The 26971-nt window shown below is 54.4% G+C and overlaps 1 protein-coding gene across 1 annotated transcript; it reads right to left on the reverse strand.

Annotated features, from left to right (window-relative positions):
- Positions 1-1605: 1605 nt before the first annotated feature.
- Positions 1606-25950, reverse strand: LOC100222054 (adenosine receptor A1). Its single transcript, XM_002198424.7, has 3 exons — positions 25595-25950; positions 24739-25121; positions 1606-2571 (listed from the first exon to the last, which is right to left on the reverse strand). The coding sequence occupies exons 2-3, from the start codon at positions 25077-25079 to the stop codon at positions 1935-1937; spliced, it is 978 nt and encodes a 325-aa protein (XP_002198460.1). The 5' UTR covers positions 25080-25121; positions 25595-25950; the 3' UTR covers positions 1606-1934.
- Between the last annotated feature and the right edge of the window lie 1021 nt (positions 25951-26971).

A 26971-nucleotide genomic window follows, 5' to 3' on the forward strand; every position in this document is an offset into this window, starting at 1 on the left:
AGCCATTGGGCAAATGGAGTGAGCCAAAGCCTCACCCTCATGTGAGAGGTTCAGCCCTCGCCCCAGGGCACCTGGTGATGCCTGGGAGGAGGGTGTGGGCTGAAGTCCGTGGGGAATTGCTGTTCCCAAGGGCTCAGCACCAGCACAGCACCATCTACACCAAGGGAGGGTTGGGAGGGTGCTCAGGACCCCTGTACTGTGATGAGGACTAGGGGAAGGATTTTCTCCTGTCCTTGCCATTGCTTTTCTGCTCTGCTCCCATTTTTCCCAGTGTTGTCTGAGCCAGGAGCCTGGAAATACATCAAGGCCCCTGCAAAATGTGGGTGGCTGAGCCTTTCATCTCCTCTCTTCCTTGCTGCTCTCCTCATCCCTCCAAGCTAAATAGAGTTGGCTGCAGCAGTGGAGAAGGGACTCCTGGCTGCCCCAATGCCTGTGCTGCACAGTCCCAACATTGCTAAAAATCGCCCATAAATCTCACCCATCCAAGGTCCTTCTCCTCTCTGCACCCCCAGTCTCTGTGGGAACTTGCTGCAGTCATTTTGGTCCTTGCTGACGTCCCCTGTGAGGAGCACAACCCTGCTGGAGCAGGGCCAGGGCCATAGGACCTGTGTTTCCATTGGGAGCCTGCTGAACGAGGGACACTGATAAGAAAAGAATCCAAATCAACTCAAATTTTTCCACCACTGCTTCAGCCCTGGAGGAGGGACTGGCACTTCCAACATCCAGAGGGGCCAGGACTGGATGAGGGATAGTCCATCTCCAGCCAACCCCTCCTCAAATCTATCCACAGCTGAACTCCAGTGATGGCAAAGTGTCCTGTGGTAGCATCAGCACCCACATGGTGGCCTGTAGCTGTCCCCCACTTGCTCCCCAAGGGGTCTGTGTTCCCCTCTGCCTCCTGGGCTGTGGAGATGACTGCATTAACCCACAATGTTTGGGTCAAAAGAGTTTGGCTGCACAGAGACGGTGAGAGGAAAGAACATGGGAGGTGTGAGATGAACAGCCGGGAGAGATTTGCTACTGCTTTTCACAGAAAACAACCAGGAGAAAGGAGTGAAAATGACTCAACACCAGAGTAAAGGGAGAGAGAAGACAAGTGGTGAGGACACACTCCCAGGGTGCAGCTGACAGGAGTGGTGGGTGCTGCTGGGACCCATGGGGAGCCATTGGGGAAGCAAAAGCAGTTTCTGCAGAGTTCTCTGGGATTATGCTTAAGGGTTTCACCAATACTCACTTCTGCCTACCCCTCTGGTAGTACTGAGAGCTGGAGACTGACTGTTTGCTTTGTGGGGTAGTGGGTTCACCATCCTATGGGTGCTGGTAATGTCATGGGAAGACTTTTCCTATCTCTTCCCATGTCTCAGCTCAATTCACCTCTCCCTGGTTACAGAGGGGAAAGAAAGGGCTTTCAATCTTAATTCCTTCCAAATCCTGGTGCCCTGGACTCTCCTGGTTCTTAGCATCTTCCCTCCTACAGGGCACCCCTTTGTCCCAGTGCCCAGGTACCCCCATGGCTCCATGGACATGGGGCCAGAGCGTGAGGTGCCCCCAGCACCACCAACACCATGGAGATGAGGGTCTCCATCAATGGCAGGGCACCTCCTGGGTGGTTTGGATCACTTTATTTGCATGAAGATAAACTGCGCATTTGTCTGTACAATTTCTCCTTAAATACTTGGCAATGCTTAAAAATAAAAAACAAAAACAATCAGGAAGAAAAAAAATCCTAAACCAGAAAGGAACAGTGCAGGCTACAATATCCAAACAGTAAAATGCTCATGGATAAATAACCCCCTGGGGTGGTTGTAGGACTGCAGGAGGCTGCTGAACTGACGACCCATCAGGTCCTTGCTACCCCTTCCCGCGACAGCAGGAACGGTGTCCGGGTGGGGACTGGGTGGGCACAGGTGCCCCTCTCTGCCACCTCCCAGTTCCTAGTTGCCTGTCTCAGCTGTGGTGGTGCTGGTGGCATTTTTGTTGGTTTTGCAGCAGAAGTACTGGTTCCAGATCTGCAGGAAGGCTGTCCGGAACTTCTTGATGCGGAAGGCGTAGACGATGGGGTTCATGGCCGAGTTGCCGTGGGTGAGGAAGATGGCGATGTAGGTGAGGATGTGCGGGGTCTGGCAGGATGGGCAGAACAGGGTGATGCAGTTGAGGACGTGCAGAGGCAGCCAGCTGAGCGCAAACAGGAAGAGGACCAGCGCCAAAGACTTGGCGATCTTCAGCTCCTTGCCGTAGTACTTCTGGGGGTCGTTGGAGCTGGAGGACACCTTCTTGTTGAGCTGCTTGCGGATAAGGTTGAAGACCTCCAGGTAGATGAGCAGCATCAGCAGCAGGGGAGGCAGGACCCAGACGAAGAAGTTGAAGTACACCATGTACTCCATGCTAATGACTGTCTCAAACTGGCATGTGATGACAAACTCCGTGTAGCTGCTGTTCAGCTCCTGAGTCCTTTGCATCTTGTTGAGGTTGTTCCACCCAAACATGGGGGTAAGTCCCACCAGAAAAGAGACTATCCAACAGCAGGCGATGGCCACGGCTGCCCGCCGTGGTGTCACCATGCTCTTGTACCTGTGGGAGAGACAACAGCCACAGGAAGGAGTTAGACATGGGTAGGATGCTCTGTCAGGGGTTGTGTAGCTCCAGGTGGAGCGGCAATGGTGGAGTGGCACTGCCTTCCTCCTTCCCTCCCCTGTTCTGAAAATTGTGTTCATAGACTGGTTTTCCTGCCTGTGTCCTGAGATGGCAGAGACCCCATACACAATCCATGTGCTCTGGGATTGCCAAGCCAAGGAATGCATTAGCGCCTGGAATGTGCCTGAGTGTCCAACCCTCATGACTTGGAGGGAGTTCATATGCTCTAGAGTCCAGCTCCCATCCAAGCACCTGCACCCAGAGCAGCAGGTCGCCCTCTCCTCCCGCCATGCACCAACCCTGCCAGCTCACTGTCCCAGATAATTGCCCTGTGCCTGGGGAGGAAATTGCCAGCAAAAGCATCCCCTGGGATGCACTGGGGTGGAGGAAGGATCTGCGGGTGCTAATGGACCCCTGGGGAAACTTTGGGCACAGCCTGTTCCTCTCCTAATGTACTTGGATTGATGAAACCCTCTTTCTTGATGGGCTGATGCCAGGGGAGGGAGGAGGAGGAGGAGGAGGAGAGCAGTGTTCTGGCTAGGCTCTGCTGCCTCCCTGATGCCCCTGGGGAGCCACCAAGGTTGGGCTCATCTCTCCGGAGCTCTGCAAGCGGGAAGTGCGGTCTGCTAGATTGATTTTTCCCCTGGCTCTCCAGAAAGCTTTTCTTTGGAGACTGAGAAGATTATCAGCCCAAGAATTATTGCTTTCCACCAAAGGGGATTGAATAAATAATGTTTTCCTCATTGTTTGCTGGGTCTCTCAGTGCTGCTGGTGTTAACTCAACCATGGGGACCATGTGGAGGTGGCTGGCAAACCTGGTTTCCCAATCCTGCTGCTCAGAGCTCCCTACTGCAGATCTGCAGCCTTTACCTGTGATGGAATTGATGATTTTGGGCCTTTTTTATACAGCCAAGAACCCAAACCCACTGTCCCTTCTCAAGACCTCTCTCATGGGCAAGGCATAAAGGTGGGAACTTGGAGTGGCAAAGGCTGGAGGAGAGGACATCATCCCTGTGAGTCCAGAGGGTCCAGAGCCATCGGTCCCCAACAGCTTTCCTGAATGAACCTCCTGTGCTCTGGGAAAAGCTTCACAACATCCTGGTGGCAGCCAGGTCCCGTGGGAAAGAGGTGACAGTGTGGGCAGCTGTTTCCTCTGAGAGCCAAGGCTGGCTTTGGAGGGTGATTTATTCCTTGTGGGGAGGAGAGAGGGCAGGAGACCCTGAGAAAGGCACAGGGCAGAGAGAACTGGGGCACAGGGAGGGCAAGGGGTGGTGGGAAAGAACCAGCACTGGGGCTGAAGTGAAGGGAATGGCGAGGAGGGTCCAAGGGAGCAGGGGGTGGCAGAGCGATGCCAGAGACTCCCGTGAGGCTGTGTGCTGACCCCTGCACCCCACATCTGGTTGCAGGTCCTTTGAGGGGGGCTGATGTGCCCTCCAGCTCTGACTATCCACTGCCACCTCCCCAGGCTTGAACAGCTTGGGGGGTGACACCAGAAATAGCAAGCAGCACCATCCCCCTGCCCCAGCTCCTTCCCTCTTTGCAACCTCTGCAAGCTGTGTCCATTTCTCACTCCTGGGGATTTCTGGGGTCTTCTACTGATTTTGCTGGACGTGCTCCCACTCTGGTGCTCCCTGACCTGCAGAGCTGTGTGGGAGCCATTGCCCAACCGACAAAGCTGCTGAGCAGCAGTGGTGTCACCACAGTCCCCAAACACAATCCCAGGGCTTGCAGCCACCACCCAGACACAGGGTCCATCTTTCCTCACTGCACACCCATCTCTCTCCATGGTCCATATCCACCCCTCCTTCCTGCATGACTGTCTCTCTGCCATGGTCCATATCCATCTTTACCCCTTGCTGCAGTGACTGGTCTGACACTGTCTGGGAACAGGACCTGGCTCTCCCTGCTCCTGCCTCTGCTTTGCCCCATAAGGTTTGAGGGTGCACCTGCAGAAGCAGCCAGGGGAAACGTGGACATTCTCCTCCAGCCTGTGTGTGACATGGTCATAGAAAAGTGGGTGAACCAAAAAACACATAGAAAAAAGCCACATTTTCTTCTTCAAGCACCAAGCCAAGGGCAGAGGCAGCTGCAGGAAATGTGCTCCCAGGGACCTGTGTCCACTGTCTCCATCACCCCACATGGAGAATGACAGAAGCTATTAAATTGCTCCAAGTTCCTCCTCCCTCCAGCCCACCAGGTTCATCCATCCACTGGAGCTCTTACGGAGCTCTAATGGGGATCAGCTGGTCCAAAGGCCACAAGTCCAACTTAATTCCTTTTACATTTTATTTTCCTTGTAGGTGTCCAAGGAATGCCTAGATGTGACCCTCAGTGCTCTGGGCTGGATGACAAGGTGGGGATAGGTTACAGGTTGGAATTTATGGTCTCAGAGGCCTTTTCCAACCTAATTGATTCTGTGATTCTGTAAAGGGAGGAAATGCAAGATCCTGCCTAATTTTCAACCCCTGCCACATGGTGGGAGGACAGTTAGCAGAGGGACAGGGATAGACCTTGCTGTTCCCAGCATTATTCTTGATTATGCCATAAAGAATATATTTTTTCATTTGTCTCATTTTGTATTAATATGATAGGGCTGGAGTTTGGGATAGTCTGGGAGGCGGAAGTATTAGAAAATGCTGATAATGGCTCATAGTTAATAAATAATCTTATTATTCTCATCAGCACCAGAGCAATTACCAGCATCATTGCAATTTTATTACTGCTGTTATTTTTATTAACAGCTGTGACTAAAACATCCATGGTAATCATCACCCCCATCCTCATCCACTTTGAGTTTGTTTCCTCTGCCCGTGGGGGTTTGGGCCTGACTATAATTGGTAGATGTTCCTCTGGCTCTCCCTGAGTGGTGGTTTTTCACCATTCCTTCCCCACAGAGATGGGCATTGACCCAAGCCCTCCTGGATGCAAAGTCTAGGAGAAAGGACCAACGACCATCCAGACTCATCATGAGATGGAATGGGCAGGAACTGTGGTGTGGAACAAAATTGCCTTTGAGGGTTTGGAAGATAACACCAAGAGGAAAAATGGCAATTATTGATAGAGCTGTTTTCTCCCCAGGAGAAGGGAATAGGTGATGGATGGAGGCGGAGGCTGACAAATTGTCCCCAGGGGCTGGACAGAGCTGACAGGGAGACAGGGAACAGCTCTCCAGGGCAAGATGCTGTCTCCAGGAGAGGATGAGGATGGAGCAGATATTGAGGCCTTTTTTCTCATGAAGATCATAGGATCCTAGAATGGTTCAGCAGGGAAGGGATCTAAATCCCATCTCCTTCCACCTCTGCCATGGTCCGGGACACCTTCCACTATCCCAGGGTGCTCCAAGCCCTGTCCAGCCTGGCCTTGGACACTTCCAGGCATGGGGCAGCCACAGCTTCTCTGGGCAACCTGTGCCAGGGCCTCACCACCCTCACAGGGAACAATTCCTTCCCAATATCCCACCTAACCCTGACCTCCAAGTGGGAAACCATTCCCCCTTGTCATGTTCATCCAGAGCTTTGTAATGGAGCCCTGGCCATCACTCTGAAGACACCTACCACACTCCCTTCCCTTTGGTCTTCATTCCCAGACTAAAGTTAACTTATTCTGCCACATCTTGATGTGTCCAGACCTCTGCAACCCTCTCTGCTGCAGCCCAGGGAGTCCAGCTCAGCCCAGGCCCTGCTCTGGAGCTGCCCAGTCCTGGGTGGGCGAAGGCCCTGTGACCATTTCAGATATTAGGGCATGTCTGAAAGCACCTGGAGAACAGAGCATTCATTGCTTTCATGGATTTCACCTTTGCCTTGGGGTCTGTCCCTAAGAGAGAGATGAGGGTTCATTCCCAAGATCCCAGCCCAGAGGTCAATCCAAATCCAATACTCATCAAATATCCCTTGTTTTGTTTGAAAAAGCTTCAAAGACTCTAGGCCTGGTTTGAATAAAATGTGGAGATTTTTAGCAGTTCTGTGATTAGTTTTTCTATCCACAAAACACTTGCTGTTGTCCAGCCTGTGCCAAGATGTGGCTTTGCTGGTCTTTGCTCTGGAGAGTTTATTGCAGAGCAATTCCTGGGGAATTAATTCACTAATGAAGACAGACCATTACTAATGAAAAGAAGCTGGAGCCAATGTGGCAGGGACAAAGGAGGCCAAGCTGACATGAAGCTCATCTGCATTATGAACACAGCAAGTAAAAGCAGCCAGACCATGTCCTGATCTAATTGAAAGTCTCTAGACAAAAGTGCTTTGATCTCAGAGGATTTGAATTCCTGCTCCTTTCTCCTGGCTGTATCTTCCCTTCAGATCTTTCAGTGTCTTGGAGGTTGCTGGGTGGGAAAACACAGATTGTTGGTGTTCAAAGCTGCTCTGAAATGAGAACCTGAGAGATGCAAAGTCGTGTCTGGGTTCTGCAAGGGTGAGGTCAGCCACAGCTCAGGGCTGGGACAAGGGCGTCCCTGGGTACCCACACAAGTAGGAAGTGCTGCAGAAGGAACTCTGATCGTAGAGCCTTTGTCACCTGTGATCCTGGAAGTGAAAGGTTGGTTCCTTTTTCAGAATCACAGAATGGTTGCAAATGTGGGTTTGTGGCCACAAGTGGGTGTGTCACCATGTGAGTGGTAGCCTTGGGAGGGATAGAGGTCAACCAATATCGGTCAAAGCTGGTATTTGGGTGGACATTACAGCTTGTTCCTACAAATGCTTGGAATGGAGAGACTGGTCCTATCAGCATCCCCTTAGGATACACGAGGGACTGTCCTGATTCCCAAATCCCAGACTGATTGCTTGTCAAAACCCAGCTGGCAAGTAAAGGCATAAAAAAATGGTCTGGTCTTTCAGGCAAGCCAGGAGAGCACATCCAGCAAGGACATTGGCATTTGTTGGTGCTCCTGTCCTGTACCAAAGTAGCCCAGCAGTCTCCATCAGCACAGCATTTCCAGCCTGACACCTTCATCCTACCACAGAGCCACTTCCCAGTGCTCCAAAGGGACCTGGAGGGTCCTATGTGTGTCCCTTCCCAGCACCCCTGGCTGGCTGGTCTGCAAGAAATTTGAGCTGTGGGAGAAACTTGAGAAGTGCCAGCAGATCCCTGGGACAAGAGGGAGTGGGAAACGTGGTGGGAGGGGATGGGCCAGGTGGTCGGGACACAGAATCCTGGCCTTAAACTGTGCCTTGGGGACCTGATTTAAAAGGAGCTGAGGAGGAAAATCTCTTCCTGGTACCTCACCCATGCCTTCTGCTCGGGGTGAGGGACAGTTGGATGAGGATAATGGTTGCTTTCCTAGAAGTGTCGCTTTTGGAAAGTTCCCAGGGCAGGAGAGGCACCAATGGCAACAGGCACCTTTTACCTACCACTCACACGGGTGGGGCTGCATCCCAAACCTCCACCTGGAACCTCTCTGGCAACCACTGAGCCCAGGTAAGGGCTGCCCTGCTCCCGTTACCATCAGCTCCCCCAGTCTGGAGCTGGCACTGGGACAGCCCAGGGTGCCATGGGTACCTGGTGCTCCCTGGGCCATGTGCTGCAAGAAGAGGCCATAAGAGGTCCAAAGGTGAGAAGGAGTCTAGGGATGGATGTTCCCCACGGTTGCTGGGTCCTCCCACCCATACCTCTGCCCCTGTGTGCTCTGAGCTGTGATTCCAGAGGTCATGGCTGTCACTGGAGCACTCTTGGCTGTTACTCGGCCCTGCGGAGCACCCAAGCCCAGCTAGGACCACCCCACTGAGAGACAGGAAGGATTTTCTCACTGTATGGTGTCTTTCCTGCTTGGCCCAGCTCCAGGAGCAGCTGGCCCCTTCCTAAACTGTCAGCTCGGCCCACACATGGTGACCTGGAGCTGCAGCCACTCCTGCCTCCCCAGAGAGCACCTGGGCATGAGAAGTATCTTCTTTGAGGATCTCTGCTCCTGAAACTTTGAGTCTCCTCCACTGCAGCACGGGGAGATGGCTCCACACCAGGAGGCTCCTTGATGCAAACCTCCCCCAAAGCCACCAGGAGAAACCCCAAAAGCATGAGAAGGGGTGGATATGTGCGTCACACTGCCGGCCATCCTGGTCCATCCATGTCCAGGGCTTGGCTTTACCATCCCAGAAAGTGACTCTGTGTAGGAATCATTCTGCAATGAGTGCCTGCAAAGCACAAACAACTGCGGCCAGGCAAAGTGTCTGGCAAGACCTCTGGATGTTTGCAATCACCTCTAATAGCCAGTAATTCTCTAATGGATGTTGGTGAGGATGATTATGAGGCTGAGGAGAACAAATTCATGCTGCCAAAATTGACTGGTCCCCACACACTGAAACGTGGAGTCCCCAGGGCTTTGGTGAGGGCTCCATTCAGTGGTGGGAGAAGATGGAGCTGGTCACAGCTCCAGCAAATGGCAAAGGAACAACACAAAAATGGGATTTCATGCTTTGAGCTTTGTCAGAGAAGGTTGTGGAGAGACCTGGAGCATTTGTAGATGTCCTGGGCTCCAAACAGGGACTGGGGAAATGCTGCTGCCTTGTTGTGGGTTCAGCCTTGATGTGGGTTCAGCCTGCCCTGCCACATCTCTCAGGATTGTGGAGGCATCCTGGAATTCTTGAGGTCTGCAGAGGGATGTGGGCACATCCAAAAGCAGCCACAGGGACACAAACATCCCCACAAGAAGCTGAGGAAATAAGGTAGAAAAGAGCTTTCTGTGCTGAAATGGTTGGAAGTGGGAATGATGCCTCCATGGGGCAGCCTGGCCATGCCAGGTTATCTTTGGCCCAGACTGGCAGTACCAAAATGAGGGTCCATTGGGGATGTCCATCCAGATGGTGGTTACAGGCGTGGGAAAAGGTGACCCCCCCCAGCTCCAGCAGTGCCTGTACCAACACAGAGCCTGGCTGCGGCCCCCCAGTTCTGCCACTCCCCTGATGCCACCAGTCTCAGTAGGACCAAGCCTCAAAGCACAGCACTCCCCAGAGATCAGCCCACCCTGAGCTTGGCACCTCCTGTGTGCACATCACCCAGAGCCTCATATCCCCACACACCCCGCAGCGCCCAGCTGGTTCTGAGCTACACCTGCCATATTTCAGGTTCCAGTGACAGGATGATGTCTTTTCCTGCAGAGCCAAGGAGATTTATCCTATCACACCTCTGGTCCCTGGGAGCAGCCACAGCATCCCACCAGGCTGGCTGAGCTCCCCACACCCCATCCTGGGACTGCTCCCAGCCCCGCTGGAGCTGGATCCATGTCTCCCTCTGCCCCAGCTCTGGCAATGAGTCACAGCCTTTGGGAACAAACCACAGGCTTCCAGTAACTGCAGAGCTTCGTTCAGATCACTTGCCCAGCTGTCCTCAGCTCAGAGGTGGGGGGGTGAGGAACCACAGTGGTTCCACCACGGACCAGTACCAACAGCTCCCCTGATGCTGCAGGGGAAGGGGGAGAACGGGAGGGCTGGAAATCTCTGGGAGGGAAGATGGAAAGCACAGGGACCTTACACTGAAGCATCCTTCCTTCAAGTTCTGCCCTGGTGTGGAGGAGATGCGGCTGCTGTCCAAGGAAAGTGAAGGAGTGTAAGTCACCCACTCTGCTCAGAGAGGATTTTCCTACATCCTCCAGCAGCACCCTCACCCCAACAGCCAGTAACAATCCTTTCTGCTCAGAAAACTAGTCTTGTTTCCAAACTGAGCTTGGTTTTCAGCCTGAGGCTGCACCCTGATATGGACTCTGTCACTGCACAAGCAGATTCTCAGCAAGGACCACTCGCCCTGTGCTCAGCCCCTCATCCCAAATGTGTTTGTGGAGGTTAAGCAGGGAGCTGGGATGCCCAGGCCATCCAATGCCAGAGGGAGATAACAATTCAGTTTGTGTCTATGTGTGAGCACTACCCTCCAAACCTCAGACAGACCCTTCATGTCCCAAAAGAAGCCGTGAGACCCCTGATGCCATGGGCAGCACCAAGTCCATCCAAGGGTGCTGAGTGGGTGGCCCTGCTCTGGACATGTCACCCTCCTGCTGCTGTGTGACAGTGTGAGGGTGCACCCAATGGCCCTGGTCAGTGGGGCACAGGTCCCACTGAGTAATAGTTTTGCCCCCAGGCAGCTCTGGGACTCCCTCCCAGCTCTACCATGTGTAGTCAGGGCCTTCCAGGACCCCTGATTTCTCCTGAACCTCTGTCTTCTTCCTCCAGGACCATGAAGTAGGCAGGAGGGAAGTGATTTAACACTATTGGCAATGGCTGCAAAATCATGAAACGAGCTGCAGAATCTCAGAACTGGTGATGTTCCCTGAAAAAATGTGATGTTCTTGTCTTTTGGCTGCTGCTTTCAGGCAACAACACTTTCAGCAAAGCAAACTGCGAGAAATGGTGCTTTAAAAAAAAAAAAAAAAAAAAGAAGAAGAAGAAGAAGAAGCAGAGATCCATTTATAGACCCAGGACTTTGGGAATTAGGACACACAGAGAAGGACAGGTTGGTCCACAAGAGATGGGGGTGAGATTGTGAAAGCTGCAGGACAGTGTGATGAGCACCATGGACTTGTCCTGGTGCTGCCCCTGTGCAATATATTTCCTGGACATTTTTAGTGTCTAAACAGCTTTGTTGTCAAAAATAGGGATTTTCTGTGTGAGCATCGCTTGGAGGGTGGCTCCCACAAAAGTGCATCACAGGGATGAGCCCTCTATGCTGTGTGAGCAACCCCACCTCCAGCAGAAGACAGTTTCAGGTGGAGCCACTCATCTCCACGTGCATCCCTCTCTGGCCAGGCTGGGTGGATCTTAGAGCAACCTGGTCTAGGGGAGGTATCCCTGCCCACGGCAGGGGATGGAACAGGATGAGCTTCCTTCCCACCTAAACCATTCCATGACTCTGTGACAGTGCTGGAGGTGTTTCTCTCTCAGTGCTGCTTGGCCAGGACTCTCAGGTCATCTTCCCTTGCCATGCTGGGCCACCATCCTGTGGACTTGGCCACCTCCAGGGGTGCCACACAACAGCCCTGCCCCTGCCATAGGTATTAGCCAGGAGCTGATTGTCCAGGCCCAATTCAGCAGAGTATCTGTGTGACTGGGTAAGTGAGGGTGAGGTATTCCCTGGGAACAAAGGAGAAGGGATAAAAGGCAGCTTTTGCCAATCTTCGGTGCAAATCCAGGGCTTGGCTGGATAAAAGCAGTAGGTTTTTAATTATTGCTTGTATTGCACTTGATTTTTCTATGCATTGCATATTTTGGTTCTCTATGCAAAGGAACCTCTTTGAAATGAGGACTTTGAAAGTCTTAGGAGGGAGGGGGAAGAGGGGAGGACGAAGAAATAAAGCAGCTCTAAAACCCACTTTAAATGCCAAATGTGACAAGTGTGGCTCTGAGAAATGGAAATGGGACAGCAGATATAAAGTACCTGATATGACTGGGCTCCAGAGCCTCTGTGGCTCAGAGTCCACCCCACCAAACACTGAGCTGCAGAGGCAAAAGGGCTGTGCTGGGAGGGAGGTGCCAGCTGAGGAAGTGCCCGGTGCCACCACCCTTCCCTGCCTGTCACCAGCACCTTGCTACGCAAAGGCCAGCTGGGTCTCCAGGGCAGGGCCCCAGCCAGGGCAGTCTGGAAAACATCACAAGGTAGGAGCAGATCAGGGACCCCAAGGAGAAGGGAAATGAGGGGGGTCCTGAGAGCTGCTGCTGTTGTATTTGCATTCAACAGGACATTAAGATCTGCTCCCCAGAAAAATGGGAGGCAGGAAACTGGAGATAGAATCTTGATTAAGAAGCACCAAGAAAGACTCAGAGCCGGGCTGAGGTGGGTCTTCATCTCTCCAATGCAGAAGGACTCATCAGAAAAAAAGAGATATCCTAAATTACAGTTGGTACAAGATATTGGTATTGGCTGCCTTTTAATTTTTTGGGGTTTACACTTCTCTTGCTAACCTGACTCCTGATTTTGCAGTCAACAACTAAACTCCTCAGTTCCTTAGGCTGCAACTTGTTATTGGATTAGGATACTCATAGAACAATTTGTCACTGCAAAGGGAACATTTCCTTTCTTGCACTTAACCCAGTTCAAAGACTAGGACATTCAAGACTGAAAAATTGGCTGGAGGTTCCCAAAATGAGGGAGATTGTTTTCTCCACCCAGTGCCTAGAAGAGAATTAGCAGTGCTGATGAGATCTACTGTTTCTAAACCTCAGAGGACGCAGTAACCCAAAACAACCAGTCCAGCACCTTCTGTCCAATGCATATTTCCCCTGATTAAAAGATCAATTTCAAATGCAAAAGCAGCTGGATTCATTTAAGTTTGGGTTGTTTTTTTTTTTTTGTGTGTGTGTGTGTGGTTTTTTTTTTTTTTAATGACTTGGTTATATGTAGTTTCAACTGCTGGAAATTATTTTGGAGGTACCAATTTGGGCTACAGTTGGCTTCCAACTTCTGTCCAAACATAACTCCCCACAAAGCTGATGTAAAACCTGTGTGATTACCCCCTCTACACACTATGAAGATGGAAGAAGTAAAAATCAGAGGACATGTGTGTAAAGCCATTGAGTTGTTTATCTTGGAATGAGTCTGAACAGTGAATCCATATCTCAGTCAGTCAAATGAAATGCCAATTTGGAAGTGAAGGCTCCAGTTAACACCACAATTAAATGTTCCCCCACCTCTGAGAACCTGTCACCAGGAAAACAAATAAAAAGTGCAAATGCAAAGCAACTCTGAAGTTTATTTTCATTCTGTTTTCTCATTGAGATTAGAAGATTATTTATTCCCTTGGAAGAAAATTGAGGGGCCTTGTTCCCTGCCTTTTTCCCTGGGAGGAAGCAGCTCAGGATGGTGGAGAGATCTGAGACCCAAGATCAGGTATTGCAGTGAAATGCCTCAGCTGGGCCTAAATTACAGCCTATGCATGTTCCTAATTACTCTGGTCTTAATTCCAGGCAAGGAACGATGGGTAGACACAGCCTGAGGCTACCAAGGCAGCTTGGCTGGCTCAGGCCATGGAGATGAGGGACACACGGACCAGGCAGGATGGAGGTCATGGATATGCTCCAAGGGCTGGAGCCCCTCTGCTCTGGAGCCAGGCTGGGAGAGCTGGGGGTGTTCACCTCGAGAAGAGAAGGTTCTGGGGAGACCTCAGAGCCCCTTCTAGTGCCTGAAGGGGCCCCAAGAGAACTGAAGAGGGACCTGGGACAAGGGCTGGAGGGACAGGACAAGGGGAATGGCTTCCCACTGCCAGACGTCAGGGTTAGATGGGATATTGGGAAAGAATTGTTCCCTGTGAGGGTGGGGAGGCCCTGGCACAGGTTGTCCAGAGAAATTGTGGCTGCCCCATGCCTCTAAGAGTTCAAGACAGAGGCTGGATGGGACTTGGAGCAAGCTGGGATAGTGGAAGGTGTCATGGCAGGGGGTGGGACTGGGTGAGTTTTGAGGTCCTTTCCCACCCAAACCTGTCTGGGATTCTGGCACTCTGTGAAATGCATTTCCCTCTCCTCGAGCCTCAGCAGAACCAGGGCTGCCTGTGGGTGGGGAGCAGGGCTGGAATGTGGAGGATCCCCACAAGACCCCCTCATGTATGGGTCACACAGGGGTGGAATGAGATGATCTTTAAGGACCCTTTCAATCCAAACCATTCTAGGATTCCATGATCCCCTGGAGAAAGGGGGTGTCGGTGACTGCTCCATCCCCAACCCCAAAAAAAATTGACCACAGCATCTCCAGGATTCTGGGATTCCAGGTCTTCTGCTATCGGAGCACTTTCAGCTCCTCAGAGCAGACAAACCTCCTTGAGCCCACAAAGAACCTGTGTCCCAGCAGTGCTGAATGTGAGGAATGAGCTCCCTGAGATTAGACCCATCTGAGTTGTACCCATGCTGGCTCTGCTCAAGCTTTGCCAGGTCCATCTGGACCCAGGCTGAGCCCTTGGCTCTCCCAGTCGAGGGCACTCAGTGGAGAATGGAGCCTTCACACCGAGAGAAATGGGTGTTTCATTTGTGTATTCCACGGGTAAAGGCACTGAGTGTTGTTACCAGATCAGAAAAGAAAGAGCAATAATTTAATCTGTAGGACTGTGCTAATTCTGGCATGTCTGAGACAGCATTTCTCAGCATCAGCCCCTCGCTGTTGTCAGAGAGAGAGCATCACTCCCTCTGTGAACAGATGGGGAGACTGAGTAGCAGAGGGGAGCTGTGATCTGCCAAGATGGACCAATCTGAACGAGAAAACATCCCTGGTGCCAGGAGCTGGCACTTCCCTTCTTTGAAGGAGGCCAAAGAAAATCATCCCCATCTCTGGCTGCAGGGAGAGGAATGGCCTGGAGAAGGTGGATAAACAGTTGTGGCAGCAATGTCCCAGCATCCTGTGCCTTCCTTAGAGAAATTATGGAGAGGTGATATTGCCACCCCAGGCAGGGGGTGGGACAGAGGGATGTCACCTCTGTGTCACAGTCCTGCTGGGCATGGCTGGTACCTGATCTGTGTGCAAGAGGACCAGAGCCGGTGCCAGGGACAGCACAGAGGGAGGCTGGCGAGGGACACAAAGGAAGGAGGCTGGAGAAGAAATCCCTTCTCCTCCTCCAGCTCATTTTTATGATCAGAGGCTTCAGTACTTAACAAAAACCCAACTAAACCACCCAAGACGGTGACAGCTGCTGGTCATAGTTGCCTGCTCAGCGCCAGGGGCAAAGCCCAGGCAAGGAAGAGGTGAGGGAACAATGGGAGAGGGTGAGGGTGCAAAGGGGAGGTGTTGGGTCCCACAGTGCAGAGAAGGGCAAACCCAGATGCCCCAAATCTTTCCAGTGTCTGATCCTGCTCTGCTCTTCCCTACATCACCAAATGCAGCCCTTCCTCCCCTATTTGTCCCCATTGCCCACCAGCCCTCAGCCCACAGAGCTCTGTGAGGAGGAGGATCTCAGTCTTTCAGGGTTATTTCATCCTCTCATGCTGGTGGCATCACCAGTGATGTCTCCCCTTCCCCCTGCCCTACCCATCCAGCCACCCTTGGGAATGGCATCTCCATGCAGGGCCAGAGGTGCTATTGGAATGGCTGGGGTGCTCAGCTCATTGCTAGACATCCCACTGGCTCTGTGGGTCTTTTGTGGCTGCCTTAGAGAGCATCGACGGTTTTTTCTTGCCACTGGGCACCCCATGCAGGGCTGGCCCTGGCAGCTGGGTGGCTGCACTTCCAGAGCAGGAACTCCCTGCCAGGAGCCCAGGCAGCCTCTGGGACAGCACCTTTCCCATTCCATGGCCTTGAAAGTTCAGGTCACCTTGGGTGAAATGTGTCCCCAAAGGACTAGCCCCCTTGGGACACTCCCAACCCACTGGCAGCTCCAGATCTGGGCTCTGCTGACTCGGCTGCTGTGTCCATCCCTGCTGCTTTGGCAGCATCACTGTGAAAAATCATTCATTCGTCTCCAGGATAATCTAATGCTGTTCCTATCAGCTCAGCTGTGCTGGCTGTCATTTCCCCAGGCTGAGACACTGCTGTTGTCCCCAAGGGGATGAGTCTCTCGAGCTGTCATCATCCCTCCCAGGAGTCTCTTGCTCCTATGATCCCCTCCATGCTCCATGTCCTGCTGTCTGCAGAGACCACAGCCCTCCCTGAGCTGTGTCTGGGCTTTCCTCACACCCAAGTGGACAAGATCCTTTAGGGCTTTTCCCTGATCTTCCAGACAGGGATTTTCTTCCAGCCCATCAGTCCCTGTCCAGTCTGAAATGACTCCGGTGTGTGTCACAATGAAACTCATCTCCCAGGTTCTTCCACTGTGGTGCCTCCTACACATTTCCTCTTTTTCCCATCCTTCTTTGTGTTGCTATAACCTTTCTCTCCCCACTTCCTCCACCCCAGGACACAGACCTGCCAATGCACCACTGTGACTCCTTGGATGAGCCATTCCCTGCTGTCAGGCTGATTTCAAACACAGTCATTTGGATGCAGGAGCTCCCTTGTCCCATCCCTGATCCTTTGTCCAGCCCTGCCTGTTCTGCCTTGGAGACCCACAGACCTGCTTGTCCCAGGCCACCCAGACAGGTCCCCTCAGAGCAGATGCCCACGGCCAACAGTCGCTGGTGGTTGGTACGAGCTGCTCTGAGGTATGCCAGACAGGAGATTTCACTGGGTCTGGCCTCACAGGGGTCCCTCCAGACCCCAGTTTGGAAGTGGAGGCTGGTGGGCTTTGTCCCAGCTGTCTCCCACCTGAGCTCATGGCCAAAATTCCCTTCCTGGTCAACAAAGCCAATCTGTCCCTTTTATGACACAGTTAAACTTATTCTGACAGCACGAATGGACTAAAAAACCCTGGTGTGATTGGCCTGGGGGTGTAAGAGGAGCAGAGGGTGGTTTGGCTGTTGGCCACATGGGACACATCCAACAAGAGCAAGACAGAGGCCACATGTCTGTGCCAAGGGTTGGGCAAGGACACAGCGACCAGCCCAGACGCCAGAGCCGGTCAATGGGAAAGGCTCCAGGTCAAGAGGAGCATCTGAGCCCCTCTGCACCCCCAGCCTGCATCCCAGTGTGGTGTCTGAGCTTCTCTGCACCCTCTGTGAGTCACTTATTCCTGCTCTATCACCTGCTCTGGCTGACCTGGAGAGAAGGTGACACCAGAGGTGGGACTGTCTTGGTAAAGGTCAGGTGATAATGGCACCTCCCCTGGATGGAGTCACATTCCTGTATCCTGTGACCCCATCAAAGAGCTCCTGCTTGCCCTGAGCCAGCTCAGCACGGAGCATGGTGAGCTGGGCCTGACTCAGCCCAACACCCAGCCTGCAGGGCCGGGCTGGGCTGCCGGGGGCCAGGGCAGCTGAATCAGCAGCTTCTGCTTTGGCAGAGCCTCCTGCCTGGGTGTTTGCCTTGTCTCTGTGCCAGCAGCTGCACAGGGCCCTTGGACACACCGCCTAGAGGGACATCACCATCGCTGCCACCAGCCCAGGGCCCTGGGACACAGCCCAGTCACTCCAGGAAAGGGAAAACCATGTCCTGCAAGTGTGGCAGTGTGTCTGGGTGTTCCCAGGCAGTTCTGGGGCCCTGCAGCTCATCCATAGGTCTGTACCCCCGACACAGGAGCATCTCTCAGCTCCAGTGAGGGACCTGCTGTCTGTCCCACCATGCCTGGGTGGTCCTGGCTGTGGGTGCTCCTCACTTTCTGCTCAATGGGGACCTCATGGACCCTTTCTGCTGCCATGGGATGAGGGAACACAGTCTGGCTGTGTCCCACCAGCTTGGCAGAGGAGATCCTCTTGGATTGATGGTACCACATCTGAACCATGGCCATGGAGGTGTCAGAGCCTTGCTGGGTTCCATCCACATATCCCCACCTGGTTTGGTGTCTGCTCCCTGTAGGACGAGTTCATAGGGAGCCATAGAATCACAAAATCCCAGAGTGGTTTGGGTGGGAAGAGACCTTAAAGCTCATCCCATTCCACCCCTTGCCATGGGCAGGGACACCTTCCACTAGCCCAGGTTGCTCCAAGCCACATCCAACCTGGCCTTGGACACTTCCAGGCATGGGGCAGCCACAGCTTCTCTGGGCACCCTGTGCCAGGGCCTCGCCACTCTGACAGGGAAGAATTCCTTCCCAATATTGAACCTAAATTTCTTTTTTATTCAGTTAAAACCCATTGCTCCTTGTCCTGTTCTACAGTTGCACCAACCTGGCCTATTGAAGACACATTCAGTCTATTTTAATACCACAAATGGCTACAAACCCACGCTGTGCTGCACCCTGGGCTGTGAAAGAGAAGCAATTTAATTTCACGGAATTACTCCTGCAGTGATCAGCAGGGCTGGGACTAGATCCTGGAGGAGCCTGGCTCCAGAGCCCTGGGCACAGTCATGGCAGGACTCCAGTGCAGGAACAGAGAGGCCATGTTGTCCCAGCAAATCTCAGCTTCCACGTTTTCCCTGTTCCCAGCCTCTATCCTTCACCTGTGAGATCACTCTGAGCCAGACAAGGTGCAGCTCAATGCCTCAGTTTCCCCATCTGCAGACGTGCCCTTGCTGAGAACATGCCCTCAGATTTACTGATGAGACATTGCCAAGGGTCAATTCCTTACCCTGAACATCAATAGCAACAGTCTAAAAGCCCAATGAAAACATTCCCAGAGCAGGGGTTTGGGGCGCAGCAGCAGGAAGGAGTAGGTTTTCATTCATGGCCCTGCAGCACAGCCCTGGCAGATGTGAGCTCTGCTAAGGGACAGATGTGACACTGCTATCGGGGTCAGAGTGATTACCCAGCACAGGGACCGCACCTCGCCCTGCTGGGATACACAAGGACCAGCAGGGGACAGGGTCCTGCTGCTCAGGAAGCCCACAAGTGTCTCTTGAGGCCATTCATTTCCTCTTGCCCTTTTAATTCAGAGAATTTGGGAATAATTCTGAATATGAGGCTCTGAGCATCCTGCACAGGATTCAGGGCCCTCCTCCCCTTCCCTCTGCCCTACTGAGGATGGAGCATCCCACACTCAGCCCCTCACTGCATCCCAAGTTGCCACCCCCAAGCCCCAGCATTTTTCCTGCCACTCCAGGGGCTGGGAATGCTGCAGACAGCCTCACGTGCCTCCCTGCAGCCACACGGCGTGTCTGGAGCTTTTGGCAGTGACCTGATTTTGCGTCTGCCAGCGAAGATCTCATGGCGCTGCTGCAGCAGCTGTGTGAGCTCCCAGTGAGCCTAATCCAAGCATCTCCTTGCTGAGGAAAGAGCCCTCATAGCTTTGATCCCTGACTTAGCCTGTTCACAGCTGAAAATTATTCTGTGGAGCAGAGAGTAGGGCTGAAAACCAGCTCACCTGGGTATTTCCAGGTCTTTACCAGGATCTCAAGCTAACATAACCTGCTGGTAAATCCCTGTCCATCTGAAGGGCTCAGGGATTTTGGTGATACTGGAATTATCTCCTGGTGCTGCACTGGCACAACTCGCCTGTGCAGCCAGATCTGGTTGGAGCAGAGCTCAGTGGGAAATGCTGGCTCTGATGCAGCACCCACATGCTGAGCTGGTGCAGTGTGCTGGAAACTGCGGCTTGGAAACAGTCACAAGTCTGCAGAAACCTCCCTGGACTGTAATTCCTGCATTTTAATCTCCATCCTTGGTTCAGAGCTGTCTGTTCCATGGAATAAAGATCTCCACAGATCACTCGCACTTCCTAAAAGTATACATGGAGGAGAGCAGTGAGGAAGAAACAAAAGAGGTGGCTGCAAAGACCTACCAGTCCCTGAAATTCCTCCAGATTAGGGAAAATGGAAGTATTCTCCTTGGAAATGAAATGTGCTTTCTCAGAGACTGGGCCTGTATGGATGGATGGCATATTTTCACTGACTATTGAAGGTTGAAAGAAAATAGATGAGCTCCAGGGTGAGAGCTCTGAGTCACCTGGATGCTTTTGAAATTCCTCTGAATGTAAAACAGGCCTTGGAAGAGTTGTGGTTTGGCTTGTTCACTGGCCTGCCTGGACAGGAATGTTTCCTGGCACTAACTACGTGTGCCCATAGCTCCCCTGCCTAGACCCTCCATGAACTCTTGGTGAAGGAATCATGGAATGGTTTGGTTGGAAGAGACCTCAAAGCCCATCTCATTCCACTCATGGGCAGGGACACCTTTCACTATCCCAGGTTGCTCCAAGCCCGTCCTACTTGTCCTTGGACACTTCCAGGGATGGTGCAGCCACAGCTTCTCTGGGACACCTGGAATGGGGAAAAGCCACCTCAGATATGTCCTGCTCCAGCACCCAGCTGGCTGAGGGCATCAAGACTTCCCAGGCTTACCATGACCTAGTCCTAGCTGGCCCCATGCCTGTGGCCCTTGGCAGGACTGGAGAGAAGAGGAAAGAGTGCTGCAACCCCAGGAAGAGCCTGAGCTCAGGCAGGAGCCTGGAAAAGAGAAGTCCAGGGGGGAAGCTTCCCCCTTCCCCCTCGGTGCCCATCCAGGAGCTCACAGGTCCCCTGCACATCCCCCTCAGTTCCTGCCTTGCAGGCACTGCAGTCCAGGGCTGAGGGATGTTTCTGCCACCCCTGAGCTGCTTTATCTCATTCCAGACAGGGCACTCTGAGCCACCAGACAATGCCAGCACTGTCCACAGAAACATCCCCTGACCCTGCTTTTACCCTGGGCTCTCCCACCGCTGTGCTCCAGCCTCCTGCCCCTCATTCCCTAGAGAGTTCCAAGCGTTCTGATCTACCTCCCATGGCTCTGCAGCCTCACAGCTGTGCATTCCAAACCTTCAGCAACACCAAAGGCAGCTCTCCTTGGTGAGATGCTCCTCGGGATGCTGCAGCGTGGGAAGGGCAGGGCTAGGAGGATACCTCAGTGCTGAGGCCCAGGCACAGAGGGTGGAGGTCCTGGCTGTGGCCAGAGAGACTCCAACGTGAGGGCTCCTGTAAACATCAGATTCCTGCAGATATTTCCTTCCTGGCACGTTTCAAAGTGCTTGGGGTGAGGTCACAAGGTGAGGACCCCCAAGGACATTCCAAGATAGGCTTGGGCTGCATCCACACATTCGGAATCCCCAGCTAAGGGTTGTTTGGCACATCCCAAGGACAGCAGCTCCTTATGCTATGGCCCTTTCCAAAAGGCCAAAAACACAGAGCAGAGACAGGGCCCCCAGGGCAGCAGAGGCTGGTGCTGAAGAATCTGCATCCCCCCAAAAAAATCCCTCCAGGACCATCCTCCCCAAACATCCCTCTGGCACCATCTCTCCAAAACATCCCTCCAGCACTGTCTGGCCCAGCATCCTGCCTCCACCAGGATACCGAGGGGGCAGTTCCTGCCAGACACCCCCAGCTGGCTGCTTCCCCTCCCTTTGAACTTGTTTCATTTTCCCCAAGCACGGCTGTGAGAGGGAAGTTTGGACTGGGCTGAGGGACCCTGCTGTGCCCGGATAGGGGGGGATCACAGGCTGGGGGTCCTGCCTGGCTGTCGGGCAGGGAGGAAGGATGTGAGAGGGGAGGGGGAGTTTTCCACCAGCAAATCTATTTTAGGTGGTTTCCAGCTGTTCCTGTGGGGGCTGGGAAGTGGGGAACCCTCTGCCCTAGCCTGCTCAGCACAAGTGATGCTCCTGCATCCCTCCAAAATCAAGGAAAGGCCTCTCGTGGGGGAGGCAGCATCACTCAGGGCCCAGCAGCCAGGAGGGATCATACCCAGGGGTTGGAGCAGATGGAGAGGGTTTGGTGAGATATCTCAGTCCCTTGACCATGCTGGGTAAAGAAGGAAGAACAGGAGGTGCCAACTCAAATCCAAGCAAGACCCCTCTTCATCTGATAAAATCTGCCTCCACCTTGCAGGAGTGGCTCATGTCCCTCTGCGCTTCTGTGTTCATGAGAAGTGGCCACTGTAGCGATGGAGCCTTGGATGCTGCTTTTGCATCTCCCACTGCCATGTAGAGACACCCCAAATGTCTCAGGGTACCATTTCTTCCAGGAGAAACCCACCCCTGGGGCCACCACGTTTCCAAACTCGCAGTCTAAGGACCAGGGTGTCCATGGGGAGCCTGGAGCTGGAACCAGGTTGCCATGCAGCATGTTCCCCATTCCCTGCCATTCTTCCCTGTGAGGAAGGCACAGGTTTTCCAGAGAAGCTGTGGCTGCCCCATCCCTGAAAGAGTCCAAGGCCAGGCTGGAAGGGGCTTGGAGCAGCCTGGGGTAGTAGAAGGTGTCCCAGCCCATGGCAGGGTAAGGTCTCTTCACACACAAACCTTTCAGGGATTCTGTGATTCTGTGAAATGCATTTCCCTCTCCCTGAGCCTCGGCAGTGCCAGGGCTGCCTGTGGCTTGGGGGCAGGGCTGGAATACTGGGGATGCCCACAAGACCCCCTCAGCCTCATGCAGGTCGCACTGGTGAGGATCCACCCTGTGCCAGGCTTGTCTGAGGAATCCCCTTGGCACAGGAATGGGCTGCAGTGAGCACACTGTCCATGCCTCTCTGGAAGGGATGTCTCTGCTCAGTGTCCTGGCTGCCCTAGGGATGAGCCTGAGGCAGATATTACCCACCTTCCTCCCCACCTGCCTGCAAATCTCTGCTCAGGTCTGGCTGCCAGCATTGCCTGCAGCCCTCCAGGGATGCTTGGAGCTCTCCCAGAGCTCTCCCAGGCACAGTGGCCACACGTGTTTCCCCAGGCCCCTGAGTCCTGCCAGGTGCTCCAGGCTCTCAGCAGCCAGTTCACCATTGCTGGGTTCAGTGTCACAGTCAGGAATGACACCACAAGAGTCATGAGCACTGCAAAGATGCTGTCACTGTCATCCTTAGCATCCTGCAACAGACTGGGAGAAACTCGAGGCATTTCAGATCCAGGGAATATTCCTTAGTCGTGTTTCCTGTTCTGTGTGCTATATACAGGGCACTACTTCTCCTAAAGTCTCCACAAGTTACAACTGCCAGGAATTCATGAAGTTGTAGGATCTTTAAGTTTGGGAAAGACCTCTGAGATACTTGAGTACTTTAATACTTGAGTATTAAAATAGGCTCTGAAAAGACAGAAGAAAATCTGCTGCTGAGTGCTTGGGCACACAATGGGATCACAAAATTCAGGGTGGAAATTACATAAGAAAAACCCACCCAAACTATGTACAGCATAATATTAATATTGGTATTGCTCCCAGGAAAGCTCCTGGGATCAGGGCAGGAATGTCCCCTGAAAGGCCCATCTGATGCTCAGAGGCAGACAAGGAGTTAAAAATGGACTGGTTTGTTAGGAAAATGTCTGACAGGCTGTGCTGCTCCTGTGGAGTTGCAGAACTCCCACACCAGAGCCTTCCCCACAGGCAGGGGATGTGTGAAGCCCAAAAAAGCTCTGAGAGCAGTAGGAATCACTCTGGTGACAGTGGCGGGCTGGGAGACAGTGATTGGGAAAATCACACCTAGGGAGGAAGTCAGGAACAGTCTGTGAAAATCATGTGTGGCAGGGAGGGGGTGGGCAGGGAATGTGGATTTATCCTGTGCCCCCTGCTCTGTCTTACACTCCTTCTGCAAGCAGCCTCTGCTGGAGGTGCCTGTGGGAAAAGCCGGAAAGAACCCATCTCTGGCCTGATCCCATGGATCTGGGAACACCGAGCACTCTAGAGCAGTCAGGTGGTCCCCAGCACCTGGGGTGCCTCCTGTCCCTGTCTCCCTGTATGGGAAGGCAATTCCGGCCCCAGGAAGGGTCCTACACCTATTGGGGTCTGGGCAGCACCAGCACAAGGGGGTTGGTGCCTTTCTGGGGTGTTTGTGCTGATGAAGGGTCTGGGACCCCTCCTGCGAACTGTTTCAACTGCAAAGGGGTAATGGGGTGACACGGGTGCTCAGCTGGGCTGGGCTGTTCTCCAGCAATGCTCTCACCTCTGGAGCCTTGCAGGGCTGATGAGGCTGGCAAAAGCATCCCCACAGAGTGAGGGGGACTCACAGCAAGGGGCTGAGCCTGGCTCTGCTCGGAGGCACCGAGGTTGGGTGTCACGGCCCCTTCTAGCCCCGCTCACAGCCCTCGGTCCCACCGTGGCACCCCAGAAATGCTTCCCCAGCCCAGCAGAGCCCCGATGGAAGGGAGCGGGGCATAAAGAGTTAACTATCTCCTCCTGGAGCGGCACAGTTCGAATAAAGTGCTCAAATAAGGTGTCTCCCTCCTTTGCGCCAGGAGGGACTTGCTCTGGGCTTGGAATGGCAACAGATACAGAAGGGGCAAAAAGGGGAAAGGAGTTATTTGCAGGGCACCTCATAGCAGGGATCTCTCCTGGGTGAGGTTGCCCCATGAAACGTGCCATGCTGTCACCTCTGCTTCCTCAAACTGCCAAAGCTGTGTCCCACAGCAAGCCACCCCCCTGCTCCCCATGGCAAGGGGAAAGCTGGGGTGAAAGGCAAACCTGTCATCCGCTTTCCTCCTGGAGCACCCGGCTGGGGCTGTCCCATGTGTGGGGACACACTTTGTCCTGGCCACGGGCATCCCGTGGCTGTCCCTCACTGCCAGCTAGCTGCCACAATGTGATCTCTGCCTGCACACCCAGCACCCCCTGAGCCCCCAAAAGAAGCTGCTGGAGGCTCCAGAACATCCACCTCCACACCCCCCTGACTGCTGCTGCAGCCAGATGTGTCTGGGATGGCAGCATGGAGGAAAATCCTTTCTCCCAGTGTTTCTCCAAGAATTTGAGGTTTTCTCACTCCCTCTTAACCTCCACAGCAGAGCTGGTTCTGGTGCCTTTTCCTACCTGACAGGGATCTTCACCCGCAGGTACCGATCCACAGCAATGGCCAGAAGCGCCAGGATGGAGCTCTCGGTGAGGATGAGGACGGGACAGGCCACCATGAGGCAGGTGTAAAACTCCGTCTGGGGTCCAATGTTGATGATGATGGCTAGAGGGATGACCAGAGCCCCCACGGCCACGTCGGCCACCGCTAGCGAGACGATGAAGCAGAAGGTGGCATCCCGCAATGCCTGGTTCATCTTCACAGCCCAGATGACCAGGATATTGCCCGGCACGGACACCAAAGCGATGAGCACCTCGATGGAGATGTAAGCAGCCTGGAAGGCTGAGATGGGGTGTGCCATGATGCTCTGGTCCTCCTTGTGCCCGTAGGGTTCCTTTATCACCTGCAAACGCACAGGGAGGTGATGAGAGAGTGGCATCGCTGACTGAGCTGCGAGCAAGACGAAGCCTGTGCGAGGGGGTGGGAAAAGCCCCTCTCCCGTCTGTGCGGTCCCCCGGGGCTCCGGGTCCCCCCGCCCCCCCCCCGAGCTCATCCCGCACCCACCTCCGTCCCGCACCCACCTCCGTCCCGCACCCACCTCCGTCCCGCACCCACCTCCGTCCCGCACCCACCTCCGTCCCGCACCCATCTCCGTCCCGCAGCGCGACCGCTCCCGGCGCTGAAGAAGGAGCGGGAGCCGCCGGTCAGTCCTGGGAGCGCGGCGGAGTCCCCCCGCCCCTCGGGCCACCCCGGGCCCCTTGTCGGAGCCTTTCGGGGCTCCCTCTGTCCCCTCGCTAGATCCCCTCCCTGCTCTGCGCTGCTTCTTGCAGCCGCCCGAGTCCCGAGCCCCGGCAGCCGCCGCCCGGCCCCTCTTACCTTGTCCTGCAAACCCAGGGCTTGTTTGGGGGTGCCCTCACCCCCGGATAACCAACGCTGTCTCCTGGCAGGGTGAGGCGGGGCTCATGCTGGGGGCGGCCGGGGGGACCCTGCGGCCGCCGGGGACCGGGCTGGCCGCGGCCGGGGCTGCGCTCGGTCCCCGGTGCCCGACACCGCTCGGCTCCCGCTGGCGCTGCCCCCTCCCCGCCGGAGCCGAAACATCACATGGTGCCGCCTTCCAGCCTTTAAAGAGCGACTGACCCGATTCGGGGCCCGCCGGCACCGGGAGGGGGTGCGGGGGCCGGGCGGAGGCGGCGGGACCGGGCGGAGCGGGGACAGGCGGCAGCGGGGAGCGGCGGAGCCGGTCCCAGCCCCAGCGCTGCCGCCACCAGTCGGGACCCGCATTTAACGCTAAGACCGGTTTTTGAGGTGGGGTGTGAGCAGAGGATCGGGACGGGCAGAGGAGGGCGGAGGCAGAGCCTGAGCTGGGGTGGGCGAGTACCCGGCCCGTCCCCAGCACGGGCAGCGCTGTCCGGGACTGCGCCCCAGGACGGCGTCGGGACCCCAGGTCAGACCCGAGCGGCCCCAAGGAGCTCTAGTGCTCACCCGGGCTCTGGCTGGCACTGCGGCACCCCAAATCACTGCTGGAGAGGGCGGGGGGTGAGACCCCGAAAGCACTCTTCATCCTCCGAACTGCACTGCCCGGGCCGGGCAGGGGCTGTGTCCCTGGGGCAGGGGAACGGTCTGTCCCCACAAGGCGTGTGGAAGAATGGTGGCCCCGAACTGCTGCTGAGATTGGACCAGACACTCTTTATGGTTCTAGGAGAAGTTTGGGGGAATATGGTCACCCCCCAAGTCCCCTCTCCGGGCCGGGCAGTATAGGGAAAATGGGTCTGGGGGCTCGGTCTCACTGATGAAGTTGAATCACCCAGTCCCTCCAGGGACCTCCGGATGGATGTGCACCAGGCACCTGCAAAGCTCATCTTACATAAATCACTTCCCAGAAGTGTGGCTGGTTTATCCAAATACTGCAAGGAGCAGTACCTCAGACTTGAGGCAAGGAGACTCTCCTGACCCCCATCTGCACCTCTCCCCATCCTTTCTCCTCCTCTGGTGAGACTCGGGGACTGGAGTTGTTCCCTGCTGTGCTCTGCCTCGTGAGAGATGTCCCAACCCTTGGATCTGCCCCTTGCGGCTGCCATCCCAATCCAGGGCTGATTTCCATCAGCTGCTGTCCCATGGGGTGCCTGCTCTCCCCTTGGGCAAGTGGCCAGCAAAGAGCTGGGGGTTCCAGCCTCCTAGAGCTGTCTGGGGACTGTGGCATTGCGCCACCTCCGGGCACTGGGCTGTGCCAGCAGCGGGGCCAGGTGAGCTTAG

The sequence above is a fragment of the Taeniopygia guttata genome, chromosome 26 (assembly GCF_048771995.1).
Source record: "Taeniopygia guttata chromosome 26, bTaeGut7.mat, whole genome shotgun sequence".
Lineage (NCBI taxonomy): Eukaryota > Metazoa > Chordata > Aves > Passeriformes > Estrildidae > Taeniopygia > Taeniopygia guttata.

Coding starts and splice junctions, on each gene's coding strand:
- LOC100222054 (XM_002198424.7), bottom strand. CDS start 25,079: ATGGCACACCCCATCTCAGCCTTCCAGGCTGCTTACATCTCCATCGAG. Junction 2,572..24,738: donor CGGGTGAAGATCCCTGTCAG/GTAGGAAAAGGC, acceptor TCTCTCCCACAG/GTACAAGAGCATGGTGACAC.